This window comes from Macaca mulatta, chromosome 7 (genome assembly GCF_049350105.2).
Source record: "Macaca mulatta isolate MMU2019108-1 chromosome 7, T2T-MMU8v2.0, whole genome shotgun sequence".
Taxonomy (NCBI): Eukaryota; Metazoa; Chordata; class Mammalia; order Primates; family Cercopithecidae; genus Macaca; species Macaca mulatta.
Genome location: NC_133412.1, coordinates 20,497,299 through 20,521,952, shown reverse-complemented (window position 1 = coordinate 20,521,952; position 24,654 = coordinate 20,497,299). Strand labels below are relative to the sequence as shown.

Genomic DNA, 24,654 nt, shown 5'->3' with positions numbered 1-24,654 from the left:
TTGTATTTTTGGTAGAGACGGGGTTTTGTCATGTTAGCCAGGATGGTCTCAATCTCCTGACCTCGTGATCCGCCCGCCTCGGCCTCCCAAAGTGCTGGGATTACAGGCGTGAGCCACCACGCCCAGCCCACAGTAGTCTTTTTAATGCTGGAGCTCACTCTTGTTTTTGACCTCCATATTTCTCTTGACCTGCCAATAGTGATAGCTGTGGGCTTTCAGGATTAAATGATATCTACCGACTCCCACTAAGAAAGAGGTGAAACTAGCCCTCTCACAACGACCACAAGAAATGCTGCAAGGACCACTTTCATTCGTACTTCCAGACCCCATCCTTTCAAAACAATTTGTATCAGTTTTGGTTAGGTCAATATTCAGAGTTGACCTTAGCGTGACTGTGGAATTTTTATTGAGTAGAGCTGAATTCTACCCTGAGTTCTGATTGTATAGCTAAATTATGATCATATTATAGGAAAAGGGGTAAGTAAACTTTTTCTGTAAATGGCAAGATGGTATGTGAGCCGTGTTACGAGTACTCAGCTCTGCCGTTGCACTGGGAGAGCAGCCATAGTAGTAGTATCTCAATAAAACTTTATGGACACTGAAATCTGAATTTTGAATAACTTTCTTGTGTCACAAAATGTTACTATTCTTTTGATTTTTTTCAACTATTAAAAAATGTAAAAACTATTCTTAGCTCAGGGAAGTCAAAAAATGACCATAGGGGGACTAATCACAGTTTGTCAACATCTGGCATAAGCTATTAGCAGGTTGTTGCCTAAAATCTCTTTATCTCATCAAATTACTATGAAGAGTTGTAGGCAGAAAGGTATATTTTATTATGTAAAGGTAATTATATTAAAAGATAAGTTATTTTGAATTTAAAATCTAGTATTTTAAGACCAAACTATTTAAACACAACTAGAATTCACTAAGGAAAAGTTACAGTGAACATTGAAGAAAAAAAATTAACACTTTACCTTTTTTGTTTGTTTAACACCACTCTTAATAGTTACTGAAAATTTTGGTATAACCACCAACACACACACACACGACCCCCTCACACCACCCTGATTTATGTTAATAAGACATGCAGGGGGAGTGATAGCATTAGGAAAAATAACTAATGTAAATGACGAGTTGATGGGTACAGCAAACCAACACGGCACATGTATACCTATGTAACAAACCTGCAAGTTGTGCACATGTACCCTAGAACTTAAAGTATATTAAAAAATAAAATAAATTTAAAAAGACATGGTGTAAGAGGATCACTTGAGCGCAGGAGGTCTCCCTCGATCACCCAGGCTGGATTGCAGTGGCTCGAACATGGCTCACTGCAGCCTGGACCTCCTGGGCTCAAGCAGTCCTCCTACCTCAGCCCCCTAAGTAGCTGGAACTACAGACACACACCACCACGCCTAATTTTTTTTTGTTTTTTTTTTTTTTGGTAGAGAAGGGGTTGCCCAGGCTGGTCTTGAACTGCAGGGCTCAAGCGATCCGCTGGCCTCAGCTTCCCAAACTGTTGGGATTATAGGTGTGAGCCACCCCACTGGGACCAAAGAGACTTTCATACAAATTGTTGCTATAGTCTTAATGTTTTATGTTCCCCCAAATTCGTATGTTGACACCCTAACCCCCATGGTAGATGGTGTTAGGAGGTGAGCCTTTGGGAGGTGATTAGGTCATGAGGGTAAAGCCCTCATGAATGGGATTCATACCCTTAGAAAACAGGCCCCAGAGAGGTGTCTTGCACTTTCTGCCATGTGAGAACACAGCTAGAAGGTGCCATCTGTGAGCCAGAAAGCAGACCCTCACCAGACACTGAATCGCCCTTGATCTTGGACTTCCCAGCATTCAGAACAGTGATACTCAATTTATGTTACTCTGTAATAGCAGCCTGAACAGACAAAGACAGTTGGTTCCTTGGGAAACTGGATGCCTGGGAAAAGATTATATAGTTGAACCTTGAACAGCAGGTTTGAACTGCATGGGTCCACTTATATGCAGATTTTTTCCAACCAAATGAGGATCGAAAATACAATATTCAGGCCGGGCGTGGTGGCTCACACCTGTAATCCCAGCACTTTGGGAGGCCGAGGTGGGCAGATCACCTGAGGTCAGGAGTTCGAGACCAGCCTGGCCAACACGGTGAAACTCCATCTCTACTAAAAATACAAAAAGTAGGCAGGTGTAGTCGCACATGTCTGTAATCCCAGCTACTCAGGAGGCTGAAGCAGGAGAATCGCTTGAACCCGGGAGGCGGAGGTTGCAGTGAGCCAAGATCGGGCCACTGCACTCCAGCCCAGCTGACAAAGCCAGACTCTGTCTCAAAAAAAGAAAATGATAATAAAAATAAAATACAAAACTTAGCCAGGCATGTGGCGCATGCCTGTAATCGCAGTTACTTGGGAGGCTGAGGCATGTGAATCGCTTGAACCTGGGAGGCAGAGGCTGTAGTGAGCTGAGACTGTCACTGCACTCCAGCCTGGGTGATGGGGTGAGACTCTGTCTCAAATAATAATACTACTAATAAGTTAATTAGATAAAATAAAATACACTATTCAGGGGAAACCTGAGTATAGAGAGGGCTGACTTTTTGTATATGCAGGTTTTGCAGGGCTGACTGTGAGATGTGAGTATGCATGGGTTTTTATATACTCTGGGGGGTCCTGGACCCAATCCCTGGCATATACCAAGGGACAACCCTATATATTAAGTGACATGGCATAAAATAAGTTATAATATCTCTGCTTTGTTACTATAGGTTCTGGTGCAAAGTAGTTCCTGGGACTAAGCTGTCACTCAACTTAGTTTTGTTGCCTTTTTATTAATGTGACAAAAAGTGTGTGTGTATGTGTGTGTGTGTGTGTGTGTGTGCATATTTATGACAGGAACATGACCATTTGAATAAATTTACCCAATTGTGTCTTCATTTAAACTGTCTGAAACTAATTAATGAATGTCATGTTCCTTTTCTCTTCTTTCCCCCTCACATTGAGGCTTATCTTTCTATTTCCAATAATTTTTCCTTCTCCCCTTCTTCCCTTCACTCTTTTCTAGTCATTTCCCTTCTTACTTTGTCTCCTGCCTGGAAGGATGTTAGACTCTTCTATAACAACTCCATTTGCCCTTCCATAAAGATCACAAGTCCTTGCTTTCTTCACTCATTTCTTTTGTTCTTTTCTCCTCTTCCAAAATTACAGTAAGATGAGAACAATGAACTATGTTCTCATCTTTCTCATTCTTGACCTTCAGTTGTGGCATTAATGAAATGATAGGGCAGTTCTGGAAATTTTAGGTAAAGGTAGCACATCCATTTAAATCTTACTCAGTCTTTTCTAGGTCTCCCTGTTTCTTTATCCATATGATTAACCCCACCTAGCCAGATCCTTTGGGTCACTGTCTTTTATTACTTTATTCATAGAGTCATTTTTCTACCACCCTTCCTTCGTCATTATCTCTCTGCTAGGAGTACTCTCTTAGTTTCAGGTTGAAACCAGACTCTTCAGGCAGTGTGGCTAAGAACTTCATACTAACCTGGGTTGAAACCAGTTCTGACACTTACTGTGTGACCAGACAAATCTTTAACTCCTATGACTCACTATTATCTTACCTCTAAAATGACAACTATAGTGGTCTCTCTTCCACAAGGTTGTTTTAAGGGGTAAATGAGATAATGCTTTTGGGGCTAGTGATTTTCTTATGGGATGACTGCCTAAGCCCTTTCCATCTCCATCAGCTTATTATCAGCTTAGACCTGTCATTCCCTCCATCTCCCAAATCCTCTGTACCTTTGTCCTCTGTCATCCTCCTCCTGAGTTCCTAAACTTCCTTCTGTTGTGAGATCACCAGTTCCCACATGCAGATCTTCATGTTTAGGCCATCAATTATTTATCTCTTTGGAAGATGTTAACATAGAATAGCTCAAGTATAATTGAATTACATTAAAATACCTCTGACCCAAAACAATATTACTGCATCACAAGCATCTCTGAGAAATGGGTTTATTTTATCGAAATAAAACTAAAAAGCATGTTAGAGTAGGCATGTTGGTAGCATCTTGGATCACTGGAGTATACCCAGCAAGAGCTAAAGAGGAAATGACACAAAGGAATACTGTTCAGTGAGGCTTTACACAAAGCAGTCATAACAAATCTGGAGAACTAGATTTCATCCTTGCCTTGGCTTCAGCCAACCAGACAGCAGTTTTACTACCTCATCACTACTACCTTTAATCAATAAATCAACTATTTATAGCAACACCATACATTTATATGGCACTTGGTAACTGACAAAGTAATTTCATATACATTTTCTTGTGTAATTCTTATAGCCTCCTTATCAGATAAATTTTATCATCACAATTACAGATGAGAAAATTGAGGTTCAGAGATTGTGATTTGACTTTGTAAGGAAGTAGTGAAATCAGGATTCAAGCCCAAACTCTCAAGTGTAGACCAAACTCAAGAAGATAACGTCTTTGGCATTTTTTTTTTTTAGACGGAGTCTCTCTCTGTCGCCAGGCTGGAGTACAGCGGCGCAATCTCGGCTCACTGCAACCTCTGCCTCCCGGGTTCAAGCAATTATCCTGCCTCAGCCTTCCAAGTAGCTGGGAGTACAGGCAGGCGCCAGCACACCCAGCTAATTTTTTTGTATTTTTAGTAGAGACAGGGTTTCACCATGTTGGCCAGGATGGTCTTGATCTCTTGACCTTGTGATCCACCCATCTTGGCCTCCCAAAGTGCTGGGATTACAGGTGTGAGCCAACTCGCCCAGCCTGTCTTTGGCTCTTTTAGCTGACTTTTTTTTTTTAGCCTTTTGCTTTCTCACCATTCCCATATGTAATGGAAACTATGATGTGCCACCCAGATCCTCCTTCAGGAATGAAGGACTTACTCCCCCAGCTGCTCAGAGTGCTGCCAATGAGAAGCCATCAGGGACTGCCTCTGCTGAAGACAGCTGGCTTGCTCAAGTTGACCCCTTTTGCCAGGGCTACCCACATCTAATGACTGATCAACATTAAGCGCATAAAAACATTCCCTCCTGCTCCCAACTAGGGCCAACTCCGAAAGAGGGTTATTCCAGCTTCAGGATTCCCCAGAGAGTTGTTCAGCCTGCATGGCAGCTCAGTTTCTCCCTCAGTCCAATCATGTTTCCTACCTTTTGCTTCCCTTCCATGGCTGTTGATCCCAAGAATACTCCCTAATATACCTCCTGCAAGCTAATCTGTTTCAGTTTCAGCTTCTTGTGAAACCTAACCTTCAACCTATGATATGCACAATTCCAAAGAACTTGAATTTCAGGATCTCTTAAACTAATACCTACTTAAAGGTAATCTGATAAGAGGTTATCATCCCAAACATAATTGCATTTTAATAAGGTCTTGGGTTGAAAACGCTAGGACCCCTAAGAAGGAGCCTCTAATGATGAAATAAATCTGACAAGTGCTAGCCTCTAATCAGGCTTTGGACATTTTTGTGGGACCAATGCATATTTTGTGAATTGATTTTATTTTATTTTATTTATTTTTTTTTTTTTTGAGACGGAGTCTCGCTCTGTCGCCCAGGCTGGAGTGCAGTGGCCGGATCTCATCTCACTGCAAGCTCCGCCTCCTGGGTTTACGCCATTCTCCTGCCTCAGCCTCCCGAGTAGCTGGGACTACAGGCGCCCGTCACCGCGCCCGTCTAGGTTTTTTTTTGTATTTTTTAGTAGAGGGCCGGGCGTGGTGGCTCAAGCCTGTAATCCCAGCACTTTGGGAGGCCGAGACGGGTGGATCACGAGGTCAGGAGATCGAGACCATCCTGGCTAACACGGTGAAACCCCGTCTCTACTAAAAAAATACAAAAAACTAGCCGGGCGAGGTGGCGGGCGCCTGTAGTCCCAGCTACTAGGGAGGCTGAGGCAGGAGAATGGCGTGAACCCGGGAGGCGGAGCTTGCAGTGAGCTGAGATCCGACCACTGCACTCCAGCCTGGGCGACAGAGCAAGACTGCGTCTCAAAAAAAAAAAAAAAAAAAAAATTAACTGCTTTCCAAAATATAAAAAATATTGAAAAGTGTGGTAATCTTTTATATTGTTGCAAATCTCTCTCTCTTTTTTTTTTTTTTTTTTTGAGCCGGAGGCTTGCTCTGTCGCCCAGGCTGGAGTGCAGTGGCACTATCCTGGCTTACTGCAAGCTCCGCCTCCCGGGTTCTCACCATTCTCCTGCCTCAGCCTCCTAAGTGCTGGGACTATAGGTGCCCGTCACCACGCCCGGCTAATTTTTTGTATTTTTTAGTAGAGACGTGGTTTCACCGTGTTAACCAGGATGGTCTCGATCTCCTGACCTCATGATCTGCCCGCCTTGGCCTCCCAAAGTGCTGGAATTACAGGCGTGAGCCACCGGGCCGGGCAATTTTCACAAATCTCTTAACGTCTGGCTTAATAAAGGTGGCTAGGTTCTTCTATCTGCTTTTGTATTCAATATATTGTGATATATTGTTTTGGTTGAAGTGTATGAAGAAAATCTGGCCTTACACAGTTACATAACTGGGAAGGGGAAGAGTATTTAATTTAATTTAATTTAATTTAATTTAATTATTTGTTGAGATGGAGTTTTGCATTTGTTGCCCAGGCTGGAGTGCAGTGGCATGATCTCAGCTCACTACAACCTCTACCTCCCGGGTTTAAGAGATTCTCCTGCCTCAGCCTCCGAGTAGCTGGGACTACAGGCATGCGCCACCACACCCAGCTAATTTTTGTATTTTTAATAGAGATGGGGTTTCACCATATTGGCCAGACTGGTCTTGAACTCCTGACCTCATGATCCACCCACCTCAGCCTCCCAAAGTGCTGGGATTACAGGCGTGAGCCACTGCGCCCAGCCTGTGTTTTTTGTTTTGTTTTGTTTTGAGACAGACTCTTGCTCTATTGCCCAGGCTGGAGCACAGTGGTGTGATCTCGGCTCACTGCAACCTCCACCTCCCGGGTTCAAGGGATTCTCCTGCCTCAGCATCCCGAGTAGCTGGGACAACAGATGCGTGCCACCATGCCTGGCTAATTTTTTGTATTTTTAGTAGAGATGGGGTTTCACCATGTTGGTCAGGCTAGTCTCGAACTCCCCACTTCATGATCCACCCACCTCGGCCTCCCAAAGTGCTGGGATTACAGGCATGAGCCACTGTGCCCAGCCAACAAATAGTAGTTTCTTAAAACTCAATTCATTGTGGAATCTGAAACCATATCAATGAAATGTTTGTACTCCATAGCATTACATTCTATTGTTCTATTTAGCATTTTGGATGGATCTTTTACCCATCTTTTTTTTTTTTTTTTTTTTTTTTGAGAAGGAGTCTCGTGCCCAAATAATTTTTTTTTTCTTTTTTAGTAGAGATGGGGTTTCACCATCTTGCCCAGATTGGTCTCGAACTCCTGACCTTGTGATCCACCTGCCTCTGCCTCCCGAAGTACTGGTGTGAGCCACCGCGCCCAGCCCATGCTGGATTTTTAACACCTCATTTGTCATCTGGAAAATATTGATTGAGTTATACCAATCTTCCAAACGTTGACACCTGTCATTGTAATGTATCAAAAAATCACATTAATATCACCACTGATCTCATGAGGACTTTGTCAAGCTCACAGTGGCAGATATGACTTTTCCACAGTTCTAATTTTTCATTTGAAAGCTCAACTTTGTCACAGACAACAAAAACTGACAGTTGTTTTCCTCGAAGAAAAAGTCTTGTTCATATTTGAGAAAATGCCTGCCAAATACTCAAGTCTGAATAATCACAGTGATAGTTGTCAGTTGTTCTTTTAAGTAAAAAGGGTGTTCTGTGATAAAAAAAAAAAAAGTGACTGGTTGAGCTAGGAACTCAATGCAGAAGTGCTTCTTCTCAAGTCAGTTATCATACTTTTGTACATGGCAGAAAAACTTTGTGCACTTCCTATTTCATCATACAGAATGTTTAAAAGGCTCATGGGTTGAGATTTAATAAATTAATAATGTTTACTTCATCAAGGGTATTCTTAAGGGAAAGCCTTTTCCCCCCTCCCTGCCCTTTTTTAACTGCAAGTGCATGGTGGTAAAGGAACTACTACTTCACTTTGGTGAATAGTCCAGTTTGATGCCACTGCCTTGATTTTGTGCTAAGAGGCCAGTAGTTTCAGCTACCAAGCTTTTGGACTCATCAGTGCAAATACCAACATTTTTTTTTTTTTAATAAAAGGCAAATAACTCTTTTTTGTTTGTTTGTTTTGTTTGTTTGTTTTTCTTGAATCACAGTCTGGCTCTGTCACCCAGGCTGCAGTGCCATGGCCGGATCTTGGCTCACTGCAACCTCCACCTCCTGGGCTCAAGCCATCCTCCCACCTCATCCTCCCAACAAGCTGGGACTACCGGCCCATGCCACCACACCCAGCTAATTACTTTTTGTGTTACTATAAAAATAGATTTCCCTCACGGACTTCCTGAGTCTCAAGAACTCTCATTGCATCTGTGGACATTTTTAATGACTGCAGAGTATTATATTGTATGGGAGAACAGTTTATTTAGCCAGCGTCCTTTATTGTTGGGCATCTGAGTTGTTCTTTGTTTTTTTTTTTTTTTTTTTTCGAGATGGAGTCTCGCTCTGTTGCCCAGGCTGGAGTGCAGTGGCGCGATCTCGGCTCACTGCAAGCTCCACCTCCCGGGTTCACGCCCTTCTCCCGCCTCAGCCTCCCGAGTAGCTGGGACTACAGGCGCCCACCACCGCGCCCGGCTAATTTTTTTGTATTTTTTTTTTTTTTTAGTAGAGATGGGGTTTCACTGTGTTAGCCAAGATAGTCTCCATCTCCTGACCTCGTGATCCGCCCGCCTCGGCCTCCCAAAATGCTGGGATTACAGGCGTGAGCCACCGCGTCTGGCCCTGAGTTGTTCTTAACTTTTCTACGTTTCCAATAATTATGTAATTAAGACTTGGCTTACACCCTGAATTATTTTTCCAGTATAAAGTCTTAAAAATGGAATTGCTGGCCAGGCACGGATTGTGCCACTGCACTCCAGTTTGGGCATCAGAGCAAGACTCTGTCTCAAAAAAAAAAAAAAAAATGGAATTGCTGGCCAAATAGTATGCTTTTTTTTTTTTTTTTTTTTTTTGAGACAGAGTTTTGCTCTGTCACCCAGGCTGGAGTGCAGTGGCGCGATCTCGGCTCACTGCAACCCCGCCTCCCGGGTTCCAGCAATTCTCTGCCTCAGGCTCCCGAGTAGGTGGGATTACAGGCGCCCACCACCACGCCCAGCTAATTTTTTGTATTTTCAGTAGAGCAGGTTTTCACCATCTTGGCCAGGCTGATCTTGAACTCCTGACCTCGCTATCCACCCACCTTGGCCTCCCAAGGTGCTGGGATTACAGGCATGAGCCCCCGTGCCTGGTCCAAATAGTATACATTTTTTAAAAAAGGCTTCAGAATATTGCCACACCATCTTCCAAGAGGTTTACCAATTTACACTTGCATTTTACGTAATAATATGGTTATCCTTCCAGCTTCTTACCAACACTATCTTCCAAAAAAAAAAAAAAAAAACTTGCCAAATTTACAGGCAATAAATCATAATTTTTTCTTATTTTTCATTTATTTGCTTACTAGTTAGGTCTTTTTCATAAATTAATAGAAATTGGTAAGTTGCACATTTATGTCTTTCATCCGTTTTTCTTTTGGAATAGTCATCTTTAGGATTTTTTTTTTTTTTTTTTGAGACGGGGTCTCACTTTCTTGCTGAGGGTGGCAGTGGCTTGATCTTGGTTCACTGTAACCTCTGCCTTCTGGGCGCCAGTTATCCTCCCATCTCAGCCTCTTGAGTAGCTGGGACTAGAGGCACATGCCACCAAGCCCAGCTAATTTTTGTATTTTTTGCAGAGACAGGTTTTTGCCATGTTGCCCAGGCTGGTCTGGAACTCCTGGGCTCAAGTGATTCACCCTCCTCAGCCTCCCAAAGTGCTGGGATTCTGAGCATGTGCCATGGTGCCTGGCCTCTTTGGGATTTTATCCTTTGGTCTGCCATGTCTACTGTAGACATTTCTTCCCAGTTTTTTTTAACCTTTAAGTTTTATATCATTTATTTTTATGTTTTTAATTTTAACACAATTACATATTAGTCTTTTTATATTTATATTTTTTGCCTTTAGCAACATGCTTAAAAAAGACTTCTCCACCCCAATATTAAAAAAATGTTTACTTTTGGCAGGGCTCAGTGGCTCATGCCTGTAATTCTAGCACTTTGGGAGGCAAAGGTGGGTGGATCACTTGAGTCCAAGAGTTTGAGATCAGCTTGGGCAACATGGAGAAACCCTGTCTCTACAAAAAATACAAAAATTAGCCAGACATGGTGGTGCATGCCTCTGATCTCAGCTGCTTGGGAGGTTGAGGTGGGAGGATCGCTTGAGTCCTGGAGGTAGAGGCTGAAGTAAGGCAAGAGCATGCCACTGCACTTCAGCCTGAGTAACAAAGCAAGACCCTGTCTCCAAAAAAATAATAATAATTTTTACTTATTTACTCTTTTTAGCAGTTAACTCTTTAATGTATTAAGAATTATTTTGAGGGCTGGGTGTGGTGGCTCATGCATGTAATCACAGCACTTTGGGAGGCCAAGGCAGGCGGATCACGAGGTCAAGAGATCGAGACCATCCTGGCTATCATGGTGAAACCCCGTCTCTACTAAAAAATACAAATATTAGCCGGGCGTGGTGGCATGCATCTGTAATTCAGATACTCAGGAGGCTGAGGCAGGAGAATCACTTGAACCCAGGAGGCAGAGGTTGTGGTGAGCCGGGATCTCACCATTGCACTCCAGCCTGGGCAACAGAGCGACACTCCATCTCAAAAAAAAAAAAAAATTATTTTGAGATATGATTTGAGGTAAGGATCTGACCATCTTTTCCCAAATAGTTACTTATTATTTATTTATTTTTATTTATTTATTTTTAGATGGAGTCTCACACTGTCACCCAGGCGAGTGCAGTGGCGCGATCTCGGCTCACTGCAACCTCTGCCTCCCGGGTTCAAGCGATTCTCCTACCTCAGCCTCCTGAGTAACTGGATTTACAGGCATGCACCACCATGCCTGACTAATTTTTGTATTTTTAGTAGCGACAGGGTTTCACCATGTTGGTTAGCTTGGTTTCGAACTCCTGACCTCCAGTGATCCGCTGGCCTTGACCTCCCAAAGTGCTGGGATTACTTATAGGCATGAGCCACCAGGCTCCGCCTCTTTAAAATTTTTTATTGTGGTAAAATATACATAAAATTTATCATTTTAACCACTTTTAAGTATACCATTCAGTAGCATTAGATATATTCATATTGTTATGCAACCATTACCACTACACATCTTCAAAACTTTTTCATCTTTCCAAAATGAAACTCCATACCCATGAAACTCTATTCTCTCCTCCTCTCAGACCCTGGCAACCACCATTCTACTTTCTGTGTCTATGAATTTGACTACTCTAGGTATGTATTATAAGTCAAATCATACAGCATTTGTCTTTTTGTGACTGGCTTCTTTTACATAGCCTAATATCTGTAAGGTTCATCCATGTTGTGGCATGTGTCACCTTTTCCTTCCCTTTAAAGGCTGAATAATATTTCATTGCATGTATATGCCATGTTTTGTTTATCCATTCATCTGTTGATGGACACTTGGGTTCCTGCCACCATTTGACTATACTGAATAATGCTTCAATGAACACAGGTATACAAACATCTCTTTAAGTCCCTGCTTTCACTTCTTTTGGATATATACCCAGAAGTGGAATTGCTGCATCATATGGGAATTCTATGTCTATTTTTTTTTTTTTAGGAACTGCTACATAATCATCTGTTTTTGCACCACTTAATAAACAGTCCTGCTGGACGTGGTGGCTCACGCCTATAATCCCAGCACTTTGGGAGGCCAAGGCAGGCAGATCACCTAAGGTCGTGAGTTCGAGACCAGCCTGACCAACATGGAGAGACCTCATCTCTACTAAAAATACAAAATTAGCCAGGCATGGTGGTGCATGCCTGTAATCCCAGCTACTTGGGAGGCTGAAGCAGGGGAATTGCTTGAATCCGGGAGGCAGAGGTTGTGGTGAGCTGAGATCACGCCACTGTACTCCAACCTGGGCAACAATAGCAAAACTCATCTGAATAAACAAATAAATAAACAAACAAACAAACGGTCCATAATTTCCTTCTAACTTGAAATGCTGTTATCTTTCATGTGTAAAATGCTTGAATTTGGTATAAAGTAATAAAGTGAAATGGTTAAGAACAGGGCCTTGCGAGACATTTGAACTGGATTTTATTTATTATTATTTGGTAGAGGTGGGGGTCTTGCTATGTTGCCCATCTCAAACAATCCTCCCGCCTTGGCCTCCCAAAGTGCTAACATTACAGGGGTGAGCCATTGTGCTGGCTGAATGTCTGCTCTGTCACTTGGAAGCTGCATGTCCCTAACCAAATTCTATAACTTCTCTAAACTTCAGTTTTCTCAATTTCTCATGACAGTAAAATAGAAGTAGTAACATCTACCTACAGGATTGTTATTAATATATAGCTAGTGCTATTAATATACTAGTGATTTGATTACATTAAGATGTTAATAAGTGGCTGTTTTTATTTTTCTTTTCTTTTCTTTTTTTTTGAGATTGAGTTTTGCTCTTGTAGCCCAGGCTGGAGAGCTGGAGAGCAGTGGCACCATCTTGGCTTACTGCAAACTCCACTTTCCAGGTTCAAGCAATTTTCCAGCCTCAGCCTCCTGAGTAGCTGGGATTACAGACACCCACCACCACACCCAGCTAATTTTTGTATTTTTAGTAGACATGGGGTTTCACTGTGTTGTCCAGGCTGGTCTCGAACTCCTGACCTCAGGTGATCCACTCACCTTGGCCTCCCAAAGTGCTGGGAGATTACAGGCGTGAGCCACCGCCCCAGACCTATTTCTGAACTTTCTAGTCTATTTCATTTATCTAGGAATGAAAGAAGAAGAAAAGAGAGTGGGGTAGCACAAGAGAACTCCAGGAGTAAAGGCATAGAGACAGGAAGGAACAAGGTAACTTTTTGGGCAATTTTTATCAAAATGTGGGACAATATCTATTGTGGATTATAATATCACTTTAACAACTACAACCAGTATTTTGGCTTAAATGCATAAACATATTGCAGTTGAATAGAAAATATGACATATCGCAAGCATGGTTTCAGGAAACTTTAGTTTCAGCGTATATATACATATTCTATATATACCCATATACTTTTGTATAGGTACAGTGATAAGATGTAAAATGTATTTATTGTGGTTGTTGGGCAAAAAAGGCTGGAAAAACAGTACTTTAGCACCCAGACGGTAGTTCATTTGAGCAGAAACATTGTTTAGGCAGGAAAGTTCTACTAATCAAGGTGGACCACAGCATTTGGAAAGCCTCCTCTGCTTTTCACATTGTTTGGAGCTTTATTTTCTTCCCTTTGTTAAAAATATACACTTTAAAATTATTTGTTTTGTAAACAATTTAAAATACTGATGAAGGTAAAGTAGCTCTTGACCACCTTCTTCCTCCAATCCGAATCCTGGCCCTCAGAGTTACCACTTTGCCCTTTCCCCTTTCAGACTTATTCCTTCAGATTTAAATGCCCATGTGTGCAAATACATAGTTTGCGGCAACTTGGCTTTTTTCCCTCTCACTTAATTTATGTTGATCTTTTCACGCAGATTTATCTTGCTCAAGAGCTGCACAGTATTTCAAAATGCGAATGTACCATAGTCTATCTTGTCTTTCATCTATCGATGAATGACTAGGTTTCCAAATTATTCCCCCCCCGTGCTCCCCAATAAAGCTGGATCCCCAGCTTTTTTGTACACATGTGCAAGTGCCCACGGGGTAGAACCCTAAAAATGGAAGATGTGTGAGTACTTTCTTTTTCATTTTATAGGCTCTGGGGAACTACTGCAGGGAGGCTGGGATACAAAACACCCTCAGGCCAACAACCGGCCAGCTAGGACAGGTTCTTGCTTTAGCCCCTGACGAGTTTTCTTCCTTTCGTAATGGACGCTAACTTTGGCTTTTTTTTTTTTGTTTTTAACCTCGTAGATGCAAGTTCCCAGCACCAAATCCAGATATACAACCACTCAGCTACCAAGCGCTACGCCTAATACATTACAGGGGAAAAAAAAAAATTCTCCAGTCCCTTCACGTCGTGACGCTTGCTTCCGGGAAGCGGGCCGGAAGCCGCTCCTCAGTTCTGCGTCAAACCCGACTTCAGGGGCCGTCGTAAAAGTGTCGTCCCTGTGTCTCCGACCGGCCACAGGTTTCCGCTTGCCTCTGGCCGGGGGTCGGCAACTGCAGGAGTCAGTTTCCCTCAAGATGGCGGACGAGGAAGCTGGAGGTGCGGAGAGGATGGAAATCAGCGCGGAGTTACCCCAGACCCCTCAGCGTCTGGCATGTGTAAGTCCCTATAGGCAAGTCTCTTTTGTCCTCCCCCCAGTCCCTCCCTGCTGCGCTTAGGAGGATGTGGGGCTTCACCCCTTATGGCGGCTCTGGGGAGGGGGAGTTACCTGGATTGATCTGGAAGGAAGCCACTGAATAAAAAGTTAGTCGCGACCCACATTTCTGCCAGCCAAGTGTACGGAATATAATGACTTTGTTATGTATTATTTCTGATGATCTCAAGCATGCATGTCTCTATTCTGAAGTAGAAAGAACCAGTGATGTTATTAGACGGTTTGATGTGGGGGCCTAGGCGGGGTTGGAGCAAGAGCCATTTTCGTATAGAAGCAGTACCAACCCTTTACTCTTGATGATGGGAATGCAGCACCTGGTATTGTATTGCATAGCCTGCTGGCCGGGACCTGATAATGATAGAGAGTGCTGCCACTGTCATGTCTAGATGTGAGGTGTAGTAATTGGCCTTCGATATAGCATCTTAAGAACCCCAGGCCTAACCCTCAGTGGAGAAGCCCATCATCTGTCGCTACTTTTTAAAGCTGAAGAAAGAACTCCCAAACATTTCAAGCCCGAGCAATACCATTAATTAATGTTGGAATCTATACTTTGCTCTTGCATTTTGGAAGAATGGGAAGGCAGAGATATTGAACAAATTTGAGTCACTAGCTACAGGGAGAAAGCTGACGGTGGAAGATAAGAGTAGAGGGCAATGTTAGGGAATGTTCTGGATGCCCAGGGTATCTAGTGGGGAGATATGTAGAAAATATTCAAGTATCTGTCGCTGCATAATGTTTTATTAGTTTTGTGTTTCCAAATAGCAGCATTTAGAGGTTTGGGATATACACCATTTTTTCTGAAGTTTCTTTGGTTTGTAGTTTAATAAAAGCTTTATTTTGTTTTATTTTATTTATTTTATTTTTTGAGACAGAGTCTCACTCTGTCGTTCACGCTGGAGTGCAGTGGCACAATCTCGGCTCGCTGCAGCCTCTGCCTCCCTGCAGCCTCTGCCTCCCAGGTTCAGGAATTCTCCTGCCTCAGCCTCCTGAGTAGCTGGGATTACAGGCGCCTGCCACCATGCCTGGCTAATTTTTTTTTTTTTTTTTTTTTTGGTGTTTTTAGTAGAGACAGGGTTTCACCATATTGGCCAGGCTGACCTCAGGTGGTCCACCTGCCCCGGCCTCCCAGAGTGCTGGGATTACAGATTAAAAGCATTCTTGAAGGTTTTTTTGTTTGTTTGTTTTTTAACCCTGCATACAATTGAACATTGTTTTATGCAAAAACAGAGGGAGCTACTTCAGGGACTGAAGAGACTGGCTAGGAGGTAGGAACCAGGTAGGGAGGGAGTTGGAAAAGGGTTTGGCTTCTGACTATGTCAGTGCTTGCTGTTTTCCTCCACCCCAAATAGCAGTTCAAATTCACTTCACTACTGGTAGTGAAGGAGAAAGCATCTTATTTGTGATGATAAGGAATGAGGAGGTAGGACAAATATAAAAGCAGCTGAAACATTTTAATGGTAGTTTGTGAGTTTTGCTTGTTAGAAGGAGTGGGGAAACTGTGCTGTGGTCAGAAGGATTGTTAGAATTTTGTATCTGAAGACTAATATTTATTTAAAACTTTGATACATTAATTTTTTCCAAATGATACAGTAAAACCCCATCATTCTGGCCGCCACTAATTTGGAATTGGAGATGATACAGGAATTGAGCTAGAATTTATGTGGCAACTCTTTACCTCAGGAAATATTATTAGATTTTGTTGGGCAGGACTTTAGGTTTTGCAAAGTAGTAGGTAGATTGTGTAATATAGCCTCAGGGAACTCACAGTCTGGTGACACAGGTAATATAAGTGCCCAGATAATTTTAATTCAAGGTAGAGTAATGTCAGTAGATGAGGACCTGTGACTGTTAAGCTTTATAACCCCTTTTATGGCTTGCATCTCTCTCTCTACTGAAGACCCTACAGATCATTCTACCTCTCTCTCTTTCTCTTTTTCTCTTTTTAAAAATACTACTGTTTTCAATTTTATTCTAGCCATAGTGTGACACTGGCTTCCCAGTTTACTACTTTGCTCTTAAGCAATACAAGCTCAGTTGTTCCCCCCTACTCCTTATTGTTTATCTTTAGACAAAGATAAATAGTACGGGACATTCATAGAGGTTTAAGCAATTGTACAATTTCCATTAGAGTCTAATCCCTGGTTATAGTCTCTGATTTCCTTAAATTTTCTTCTTAGTCTGCAGATCCTTTTTCATTCATGTTGCTGATAGTAAGCATGAAGGCTGTAGTATTCCTAACATTATCTCACATGCAATTCAAATAAAATAATATGTATGAATTAGTGGACATTGATAAAAGCCATTGCTTAAGAATCACCAGGGGAACTAATACTGTAGGTCTGAGGTGAGGTCCAAGAATCTGCATTTTCACAAGCATGCCATGCTAATTCTGTAATAGTGGTGTATGGGCCACACTTTGAGTAATACTTAGCTAGGTATTTGGAAGTTATCAGTAAATTTACAGTTGAGGTTGTGGGAATGGATAACATCTTTTTTTTTTTTTGAGATAGGGTCTTGCTTTGTCACCCAGGCTGGAGTGCAGTGGCACAAACATAACTCACTGCAGCCTCAATCTCTCGGGCTCAGGTGATCCTCCTACCTCAGTCTCCTGAGTAACTGGGAATATAGGCATGTGCCACCATGCCCAGTTAATTTTTTGCATTTTTTTGTAGAGACACGGTTTTATTTTATTTTATTTTATTTATTTAAGACAGAGTCTTACTCTATCACCCAGGCTGGAGTACAGTGGTGCCATCTTGGCTTATTATAACCTCCACCTTCCAGGTTCAAGCAATTCTTGTGCCTCAACCTCACAAGTAGCTGGAATTACAGGTGTGTGCCACCACGCCCAGCTGATTTTTGTATTTTTAGTAGAGACAGGGTTTTACCATATGGCCAGGCTGGTCTCGAACTCCTGACCTCAAGTGATCCATCCGCCTTGGCCTCCCAAAGTGGTGGGATTACAGGAGTGAGCCATTACGCCCAGCCTGGATAAAATCTTTGAGGAGGAAAATGTGTGCGTTTATAGACACACACACACAGGAAAAGAGAGATTGAGACAGAGACAGAGAGAAAGAGAACAGGAATGATTGAAACAGGGGTAGAAAATGGAAGAACGAGGTAAGAACGTGGAAACAGAATAGGCAAGCAGGTAGGTGGTGAGAGTAGTGTGATGGCATGGGGTATTGTTTTGAGGAGAGGGTGGTTTATTGGGTCCATGATAATGAGGACTGAGAAAAATCGGGAATCAAGAGGGTTGTGAGGTAGTCTGCCAGAACTTCTGCCTTCTGTCTTCCTCAACTAGATTTTCTTCCTTAAGTCAATTTCAGAAGATACCTCTTGGCATGATACTCAGCTCTTTTCTATTGCCTGTTTATAACCTCTACCTAGGGGATTTCATCCAGTTCTGTGACTTTAAATACCATCTGTATGTATTCAGTTCCCCAATTTATATCTCTGTGTCATCTCACTTCTGAACTCCAGAATCATAAATCAAACTGCCTACTTGACATCTTCACTTGGATGTCTGGTGTTTCAAACAGAGGGAGCAATTAAGAAGTTGCTGCTGTAACCCAAGCCGTCGTTGATGGTAGCTTGCACTGGAAAGGTTATCCCTGGAGATAGAGTGAAGAGGATGAATGTAAGAGAGATTTTAGAAGTATGGAAGAAGCAAAAAGACTTGCTGATAGATTAGGCATGAGGCAAAAGGGAAGGAACGATGACATCTGCATCCTCAGTTTTTGGTTTAACCATTCATGGCAGAGGTTGTATTGTTTCCAGTGGTATGATCTCGGCTCACTGCAACCTCCGTGTCCCAAGTTTAAGCAATTCTCCTGCCTCAGCCTCCTGAGTTGCTGGATTTACAGGCATGTACCACCATGCCTGGCCTTTTTTTTTTTTTTTTTTTTTTGAGCCAAGGTCTCTCTCTCTTGCCCAGGCTGGAGTGCAGTGGCGAGATCTCGGCTCACTGAAACCTCCGCATCCCGGGTTCAAGAGATTCTCCTGCGTCAGCCTTTCAAGTAGCTGTGATTACAGGTGCCTGCCACCATACCTGGTTAATTTTTGTATTTTTAGTAGAGACGGGTTTCACCATGTTGGCCAGGCTGGTCTTGAACTCCTGACCTCAGGCAATCCACCCACCTCAGCCTCCCAAATTGCTGGGATTATAGGTGTGAGCCACCGTACCCAGCCAGTTTTTTTGTATTTTTAATAGAGGTGGGGTTTCACTGTATTGGCCAGAGTGGTCTCGAACTCCTGACCTCAAGTGATCCACCCATCTCGGCCTCCCCAACTGCTGGGATTACAGGTGTGAGCCAAATGGCCTGGCCTTGGTTGTGTCATATATTGAGAGGAAAGACCAGATTTTAGGAGAGGAAAGGAGAAAGGCAGATCAAGAGTTTGGTTATCCCTGTCTCTGTAGACAACACCTCCATAATAGCTCTTGAACACAAATAATTCTGTCTCCACCCATGTAGTCCAAGTCACTAGTCCAAGTCTGTTGTCTTGGCTACTGCAGTGACTTCTTAACTGGTCTCTTTGCTTCCACTGTTGCCCTCTTCCGGTCCATTCTGCACAGAACAACCAGAATAATCTTTTAAAGATTAAATCAGATCATGTCGGTCTCCTATCTAAATCCTCAATGGCTTTCTGTTATACTTAGAATAAGGTCTAAACTCATTACAAGTCTTCAAGACTTTGCCTGATCCAGCCCCTACATCTCTACCTCATTTCCTATTACATTCTCCTCACTGATCCTGGCCTGTTAGTACAAGCCGAAACTGTATTTTGCTTTAGGGTCTGTGCCTTTGCTTGCTGTTTGCTTTTCCTAGAGTGTTTTTCCTCTGTTTTTTCTTAATACATACCCTGTCTAAGAGATGGGTTCCTCTTACTCTCTATCAAAGCAACCTGTTTTTTTCTCCTATTGCAATTACAATCTGTAATTACTGTATTGTCTTTATTTACTTAGTGAAATGTCTGTTTCTCCCTCCAGAGGGAGAGGTAAGTTCCATGAAGGGAAGGATCATGTGTGACTTGTTCATTGATGCATCTTTTTTTTTTTTTTTTTTTTTTTGAGACAGAGTCTCGCTCTGTCCCCAGGCTGAAGTGCAGTGGTGTGATCTCGGCTCACTGCAACCTCTGCCTCCCGTGTTCAAGCGATTCTCCTGCCTCAGCCTCCTGAGTAGCTGGGGCTACAGGTATTTTTATATTTTTAGTAGAGACAAGGTTTCACCATGTTGGCCAGGATGGTCTCGATCTCTTGACCTCATGATCCGCCTGCCTCAGCCTCCTAAAGTGCTGCGATTGATTACAGGTGTGAGCCACCGTGCCCGGCCATATTGATGTATCTTGGTATGTGATTGATAGAGAAGACACTTTTCTTTGAAACGAAGTTTCACTCTTGTTGCCCAGACTGGAGTGCAATGGCATGTTCTCGGCTCGCTGCAACCTCTGTCTCCTAGGTTCAAGCGATTCTTCTGCCTCAGCCTCCTGAGTAGCTGGGATTACAGGCACGCACCACCATGCCTGGCTAATTTTTGTATTTTTAGTAGAGACGAGGTTTCTCTGTGTTGGTCAGGCTGACCTCAAACTCCTGACCTCAGGTGATCCACCCGCCTCGGCCTCCCAAGGTGCTGGGATTACAGGCGTGAGCCACCACGCCTGGCAGAAGACACTTTTTTTAAATGAATGAATAACTGAGGATCAACATTAATGATTTATTGTCGTAAGATTAGTAGTGATCGGTGGATGGAGGTTGTAGATGGAAAAAAGAGGGAATGAGCGGGCATGTTAGGGCTGTGGCTAACCTTGGAGTCCAGGCTGATCAGGGAGGTAATAAAAGCCAAAACAGGAAATCTGGAGGGAATTGGTGGGATTGAGGTATTAAAGGACATGAGATTGACATAACTGGGAGGACTGAACTTTGTGGTCAGAAAGGGGAATTTTAGAATTTGAGTACATGGGGGCACATCAAGTTTTTGCAATGGTAGAGCCAGGTTAAAGGCACCTCTTGGCCTGGCGCAGTGGCTCACACCTGTAATCCCAGCACTTTGGGAGGCCAAGGAGGGTGGATCACGAGTTTGGGAGATCGAGACCATCCTGGCTAACAAGGTGAAAGCCCTTCTCTACTAAAAATACAAAAAATTTGCTGGGTGCGATGGTGGACACCTGTAGTCCTAGCTACTCAGGAGGCTGAGGCAGGAGAATCACGTGAACCCGGGAGGCGGAGCTTGCAGTGAGCTGAGATCACACCACTGCACTCCATCCTAGGCAACAGAGCAAGACTCCGTCTTAAAAAAAAAAAAGCACCTCTTATGTGTTTCTATAGCACCCTTTCCATATTCCTGTTGTATGTAGCGTGTCCCAGACTATACTCGACATTATCTGTTTACTATGTGTCCTTCCTTCTAGACAGTGAAGTTCTTGAAGGCCTGAACTATTTCTTGTTCACAGCTGTATCTCTAGTTTCTAGCACATTGCTTCAGAATTTTTATTGAATGCATGAATGAATGAATGAGGAGACACTGAGGTAGAGAGGAGGTAGAGGTAATGGGAGCTGAGAATGTTAAGAGATACTAACATTATTGAGATACAATTTACATACAATAAAATGTACCCATTTAAGGCATTTCTTGGATAAATTTTAACAAATGTGTATACTTGTGTGACTACCACTGAATCAGGATATAGAATATTTCTGTTATTTCCCAAAGTTGTCTCCTGCTCAAATGGGAGGATTTTTTAAAAGTTTAATGTTGTTATGCTTTCACAATAATCATTATGGAAATCAAGGAAAAATGTACCCCTAATCTCATATCTATAGGGGAACTTTTTTTTTTTTTCTGGAGTCATCACCCAGGCTGGAGTGCAGTGGCGCAGTCTTGGCTCACTGAAACCTCCGCCTCCTGGGTTCAAGCAATTCTCTTGCCTCAGCCTCCCGAGTAACTGGGATTACAGGTGCGCACCACCTTGCCCAGCTAATTTTTGTATTTTTAGTAGAGACGGAATTTTGCCATGTTGGCTGCGCTGGTCTCAAACTCGTGACCTCAGGTGATGATCTACCTGCCTCAACCTCCCAAAGTGCTGGGATTACATGTGTGAGCCACCGTGCCTGGCCTATAGGGGATCTTTAAAATATAACATAATCTCTTGAGTTCAAAATAGAAGTGAGAAGTTATGTTTGATTTTAATTGGAGATGATTTTCCTTAGAAATTTGAATCTATATTGTTTTAGGCCATAGTACAGTTTTGTGTAGTAAGGACATACTCTGAGTAGGAAAACTGATGAAAACCTAGGCCTTTTTTTTTTTTTTTTTTTTGAGACAGAGTCTCACTCTGTCACCCAGGCTGGAGTGCAGTGGCGCAATCTCAGCTCACTGCAGGCTCTGCCTCCTGGGTTCACGCCATTCTCCTGCCTCAGCCTCCCGAGTAGCTGGGACTACAGGTGTCCGCCACCACACCCGGCTAATTTTTTGTATTTTTAGTAGAGACGGGGTTTCACCTTGTTAGCCAGGATGGTCTGTGTCTCCTGACCTCGTGATCCACCCCCCTCGGCCTCCCAAAGTGCTGGGATTACAGGCGTGAGCCACTGCACCCGGCCAAACCTAGGTTTTTTGAGCCCTAACTGAAGTACTTTGTTACCAGATCTTAGCAAGACCTAATGGCTTTTGTTTTTTCACCATCTCATAATTTCTATTTTGGAGACTTAGGGAAATTTTGATTTTTTTAATGCCAGATTCTATAGAATTAGATGTGAAATTGAGTTCTAAAACCCTAAGTCAAAACGAGTGATTCAGCTCCACTAACTGTAAGAGTCTAGGGAAGGAACAATAACTTAGTGTAGATGTGCTAGTGCTGGAAACTGACTTCTTACAATACCAAACACTATCCTGCAAATGAAAAGGTTTTTGTCCTCAGTACTGCACAAAGATTGTGTCTGGATAGATACTTTTTTTTTTTTTTTTTTTTTTTTTTGAGACAGAGTCTCGCTCTGTCGCCCAGGCTGGAGTGCAGTGGCGCGATCTCGGCTCACTGCAAGCTCCGCCTCCCGGGTTCACGCCATTCTTCTGCCTCAGCCTCCCGAGTAGCTGGGACTACAGGCGCCCACAACCGCGCCCGGCTAATTTTTTGTATTTTTAGTAGAGACGGGGTTTCACCGTGGTCTCGATCTCCTGACCTTGTGATCCACCCGCCTCGGCCTCCCAAAGTGCTGGGATTACAGGCGTGAGCCACCGCGCCCGGCCTGGATAGATACTTTTATAAGTCAGTGATACAGATGAACCAGTGAAATACAGGCATACCTTATTTTATTGAGCTTCATTATTATGCTTTGTAGATAATCAGTTCTTTATAAATTAAAGTCTGTGGCAACCCTGTCTCAAGCATGCCTTACAGTGCCATTTTTTCAACATTGTGTGCTCACTTCGTGTCATTGTGTCACATTTTGGTAATTCTCACAATATTTCAAGCTTTTTCATTATTATATCTGTTATGATGATCTGTGATCAGTGACCTTTGATGTTACTATTGTAATTGTTTTGGGGTGCCATGAACCACATCCATAAAAGACAGCAAACATAATAAAAAAAAATGTGTTTGTTCTGACTGCTCCACTGACCAGCTGCTTGTCCATCTCTCTCCGTCTCCTTGGGCATCCCTATACCCTAAGATGGGACAATATTAAAATTAAGTCAGTTAATAACCCTACAATGGCCTCTAAGTATTGTAGTGAAAAGGAAAGTTCAGTATTCTCACTTTAAATCAAAAGCTAGAAATGATGAAGCTTAGTGAGGAAAGCCGTTGAAAGCTGACATAGGCCAAGAGTTGTGCCTCTTGTGCCAAGCAGTTAGCCAAGTTGTGAATGCAAAGGAAAAGTTCTTGAAGGAAGTTAAAAGTGCTACTCCAGTGAACAGACAAATGATAAGAAAGGGAAACAGCCTTACTGATGATGTGGAAAAAGTTTTAGTGCTGTGGATAGAAGATTGAACCAGCCACAATATTCCCTTAAGGCAAAGCCTAATCGAAGAGCAAGGCCCTCACTCTCTTCAGTTCTCCGAAGGCTGAGAGAAGTGAGGAAGCTGCAGAAGAAAAGTTGGAAGCTGGCAGAGGTTGGTTCATGAGGTTTAAGGAAAGAAGCCATCTCCACAACATAAAAGTGCAGCGTGAAGCAGTAAGTGCTGATTGATGGAGAAGCTACAGCAAGTTATCCAGAAGATCTAGCTAAGATAATTGATGAAGGTGGCTACACTAAACAGATTTTCCATGTAAATGAAACAGCCTTCTGTTGGAAGAAGATGCCTTGTAGAGCTTTCATAGCTAGAGAGAAGTCAGTGCCTGGCTTCAAAGGACAGGCTGACTCTCTTGATAGGGGCTAATGCAGCTGGTAACTTTAAGTTGAAGCCAATTTCCATTTACCATTCAGAAGATCCAAGAATCCTTAAGAATTATGCTACTCTGAGTATGTTGAATAAATGGAACTAGAAAGCCTGGATGACAGCACATCTGTTATAGCATGGTTTACTGAATATTTTAAGTCCACTGTAGAGAACTACTGCTGATAATATTTCAAAATATTACTGCTCATTGACAATACATTTGGTCACCCAAAAGCTCTGATGGAGATATACAAGGAGATAAATGTTATTTTCATGTCTGCTAATACAACATCCATTCTGTAGCCTGTGGATCAAGGAGTAATTGCAACTTTCAACTCTTACTATTTAAGAAACACATTTCATAAAACTATAACTTTCATAAATTATGATTCCTCTGATGGATATGGGCAAAGTCCATTGAAAACCTTTTGGAAAGGATTCAGCATTCTAGATGCCATTATGAACATCCATGATTTGTGGGAGGAGGTCAAAATATCAACATGAACAGAAGTTTGGAAGAAGTTGATTCCAACCCTCATGGATGACTTTGAGGGGTTCAAGACTTCAGTGGAGGAAGTAATTGCAGATGTAGTAGAAATAACAAGAGAACTAGAATTAGAAGTGGAGATTGAAGTTATGACTGAATTGCTGCAAACCCATGATAAAAATGTAATGGATGAGGAGTTGCTACTTTTGGATGAGCAGAGAAAGTGGTTTCTTGAGATGGGATCTACTTTTGGTGAAGATGCTGTGAACATTGTTTAAATGAGAATAAAGGATTTAG

General features: G+C 42.6%; 2 protein-coding genes across 4 annotated transcripts in view; one reads left to right on the top strand and one right to left on the bottom strand.

Annotated features, from left to right (window-relative positions):
* TMEM62 (transmembrane protein 62) overlaps nt 1-5,180 on the bottom strand; it is a 61,176-nt gene extending 55,996 nt beyond the window's left edge. For both annotated transcript variants that reach the window (XM_077939196.1, XM_077939198.1), the window contains exon 1: nt 5,161-5,180. The gene's annotated coding sequence lies outside the window, so the exon portion shown is untranslated. The remainder of the gene's footprint in view (nt 1-5,160) is intronic.
* Nucleotides 5,181-14,271: 9,091 nt separating this feature from the next.
* Nucleotides 14,272-24,654, top strand: part of UBR1 (ubiquitin protein ligase E3 component n-recognin 1) — a 155,177-nt gene continuing 144,794 nt past the window's right edge. For both annotated transcript variants that reach the window (XM_015142047.3, XM_015142046.3), the window contains exon 1: nt 14,272-14,443. Coding sequence is in view for 1 of the 2 variants with exons in the window: in XM_015142046.3 (XP_014997532.1) it covers nt 14,363-14,443 (81 nt within the window). In the remaining variant the exon portion in view is untranslated. The remainder of the gene's footprint in view (nt 14,444-24,654) is intronic.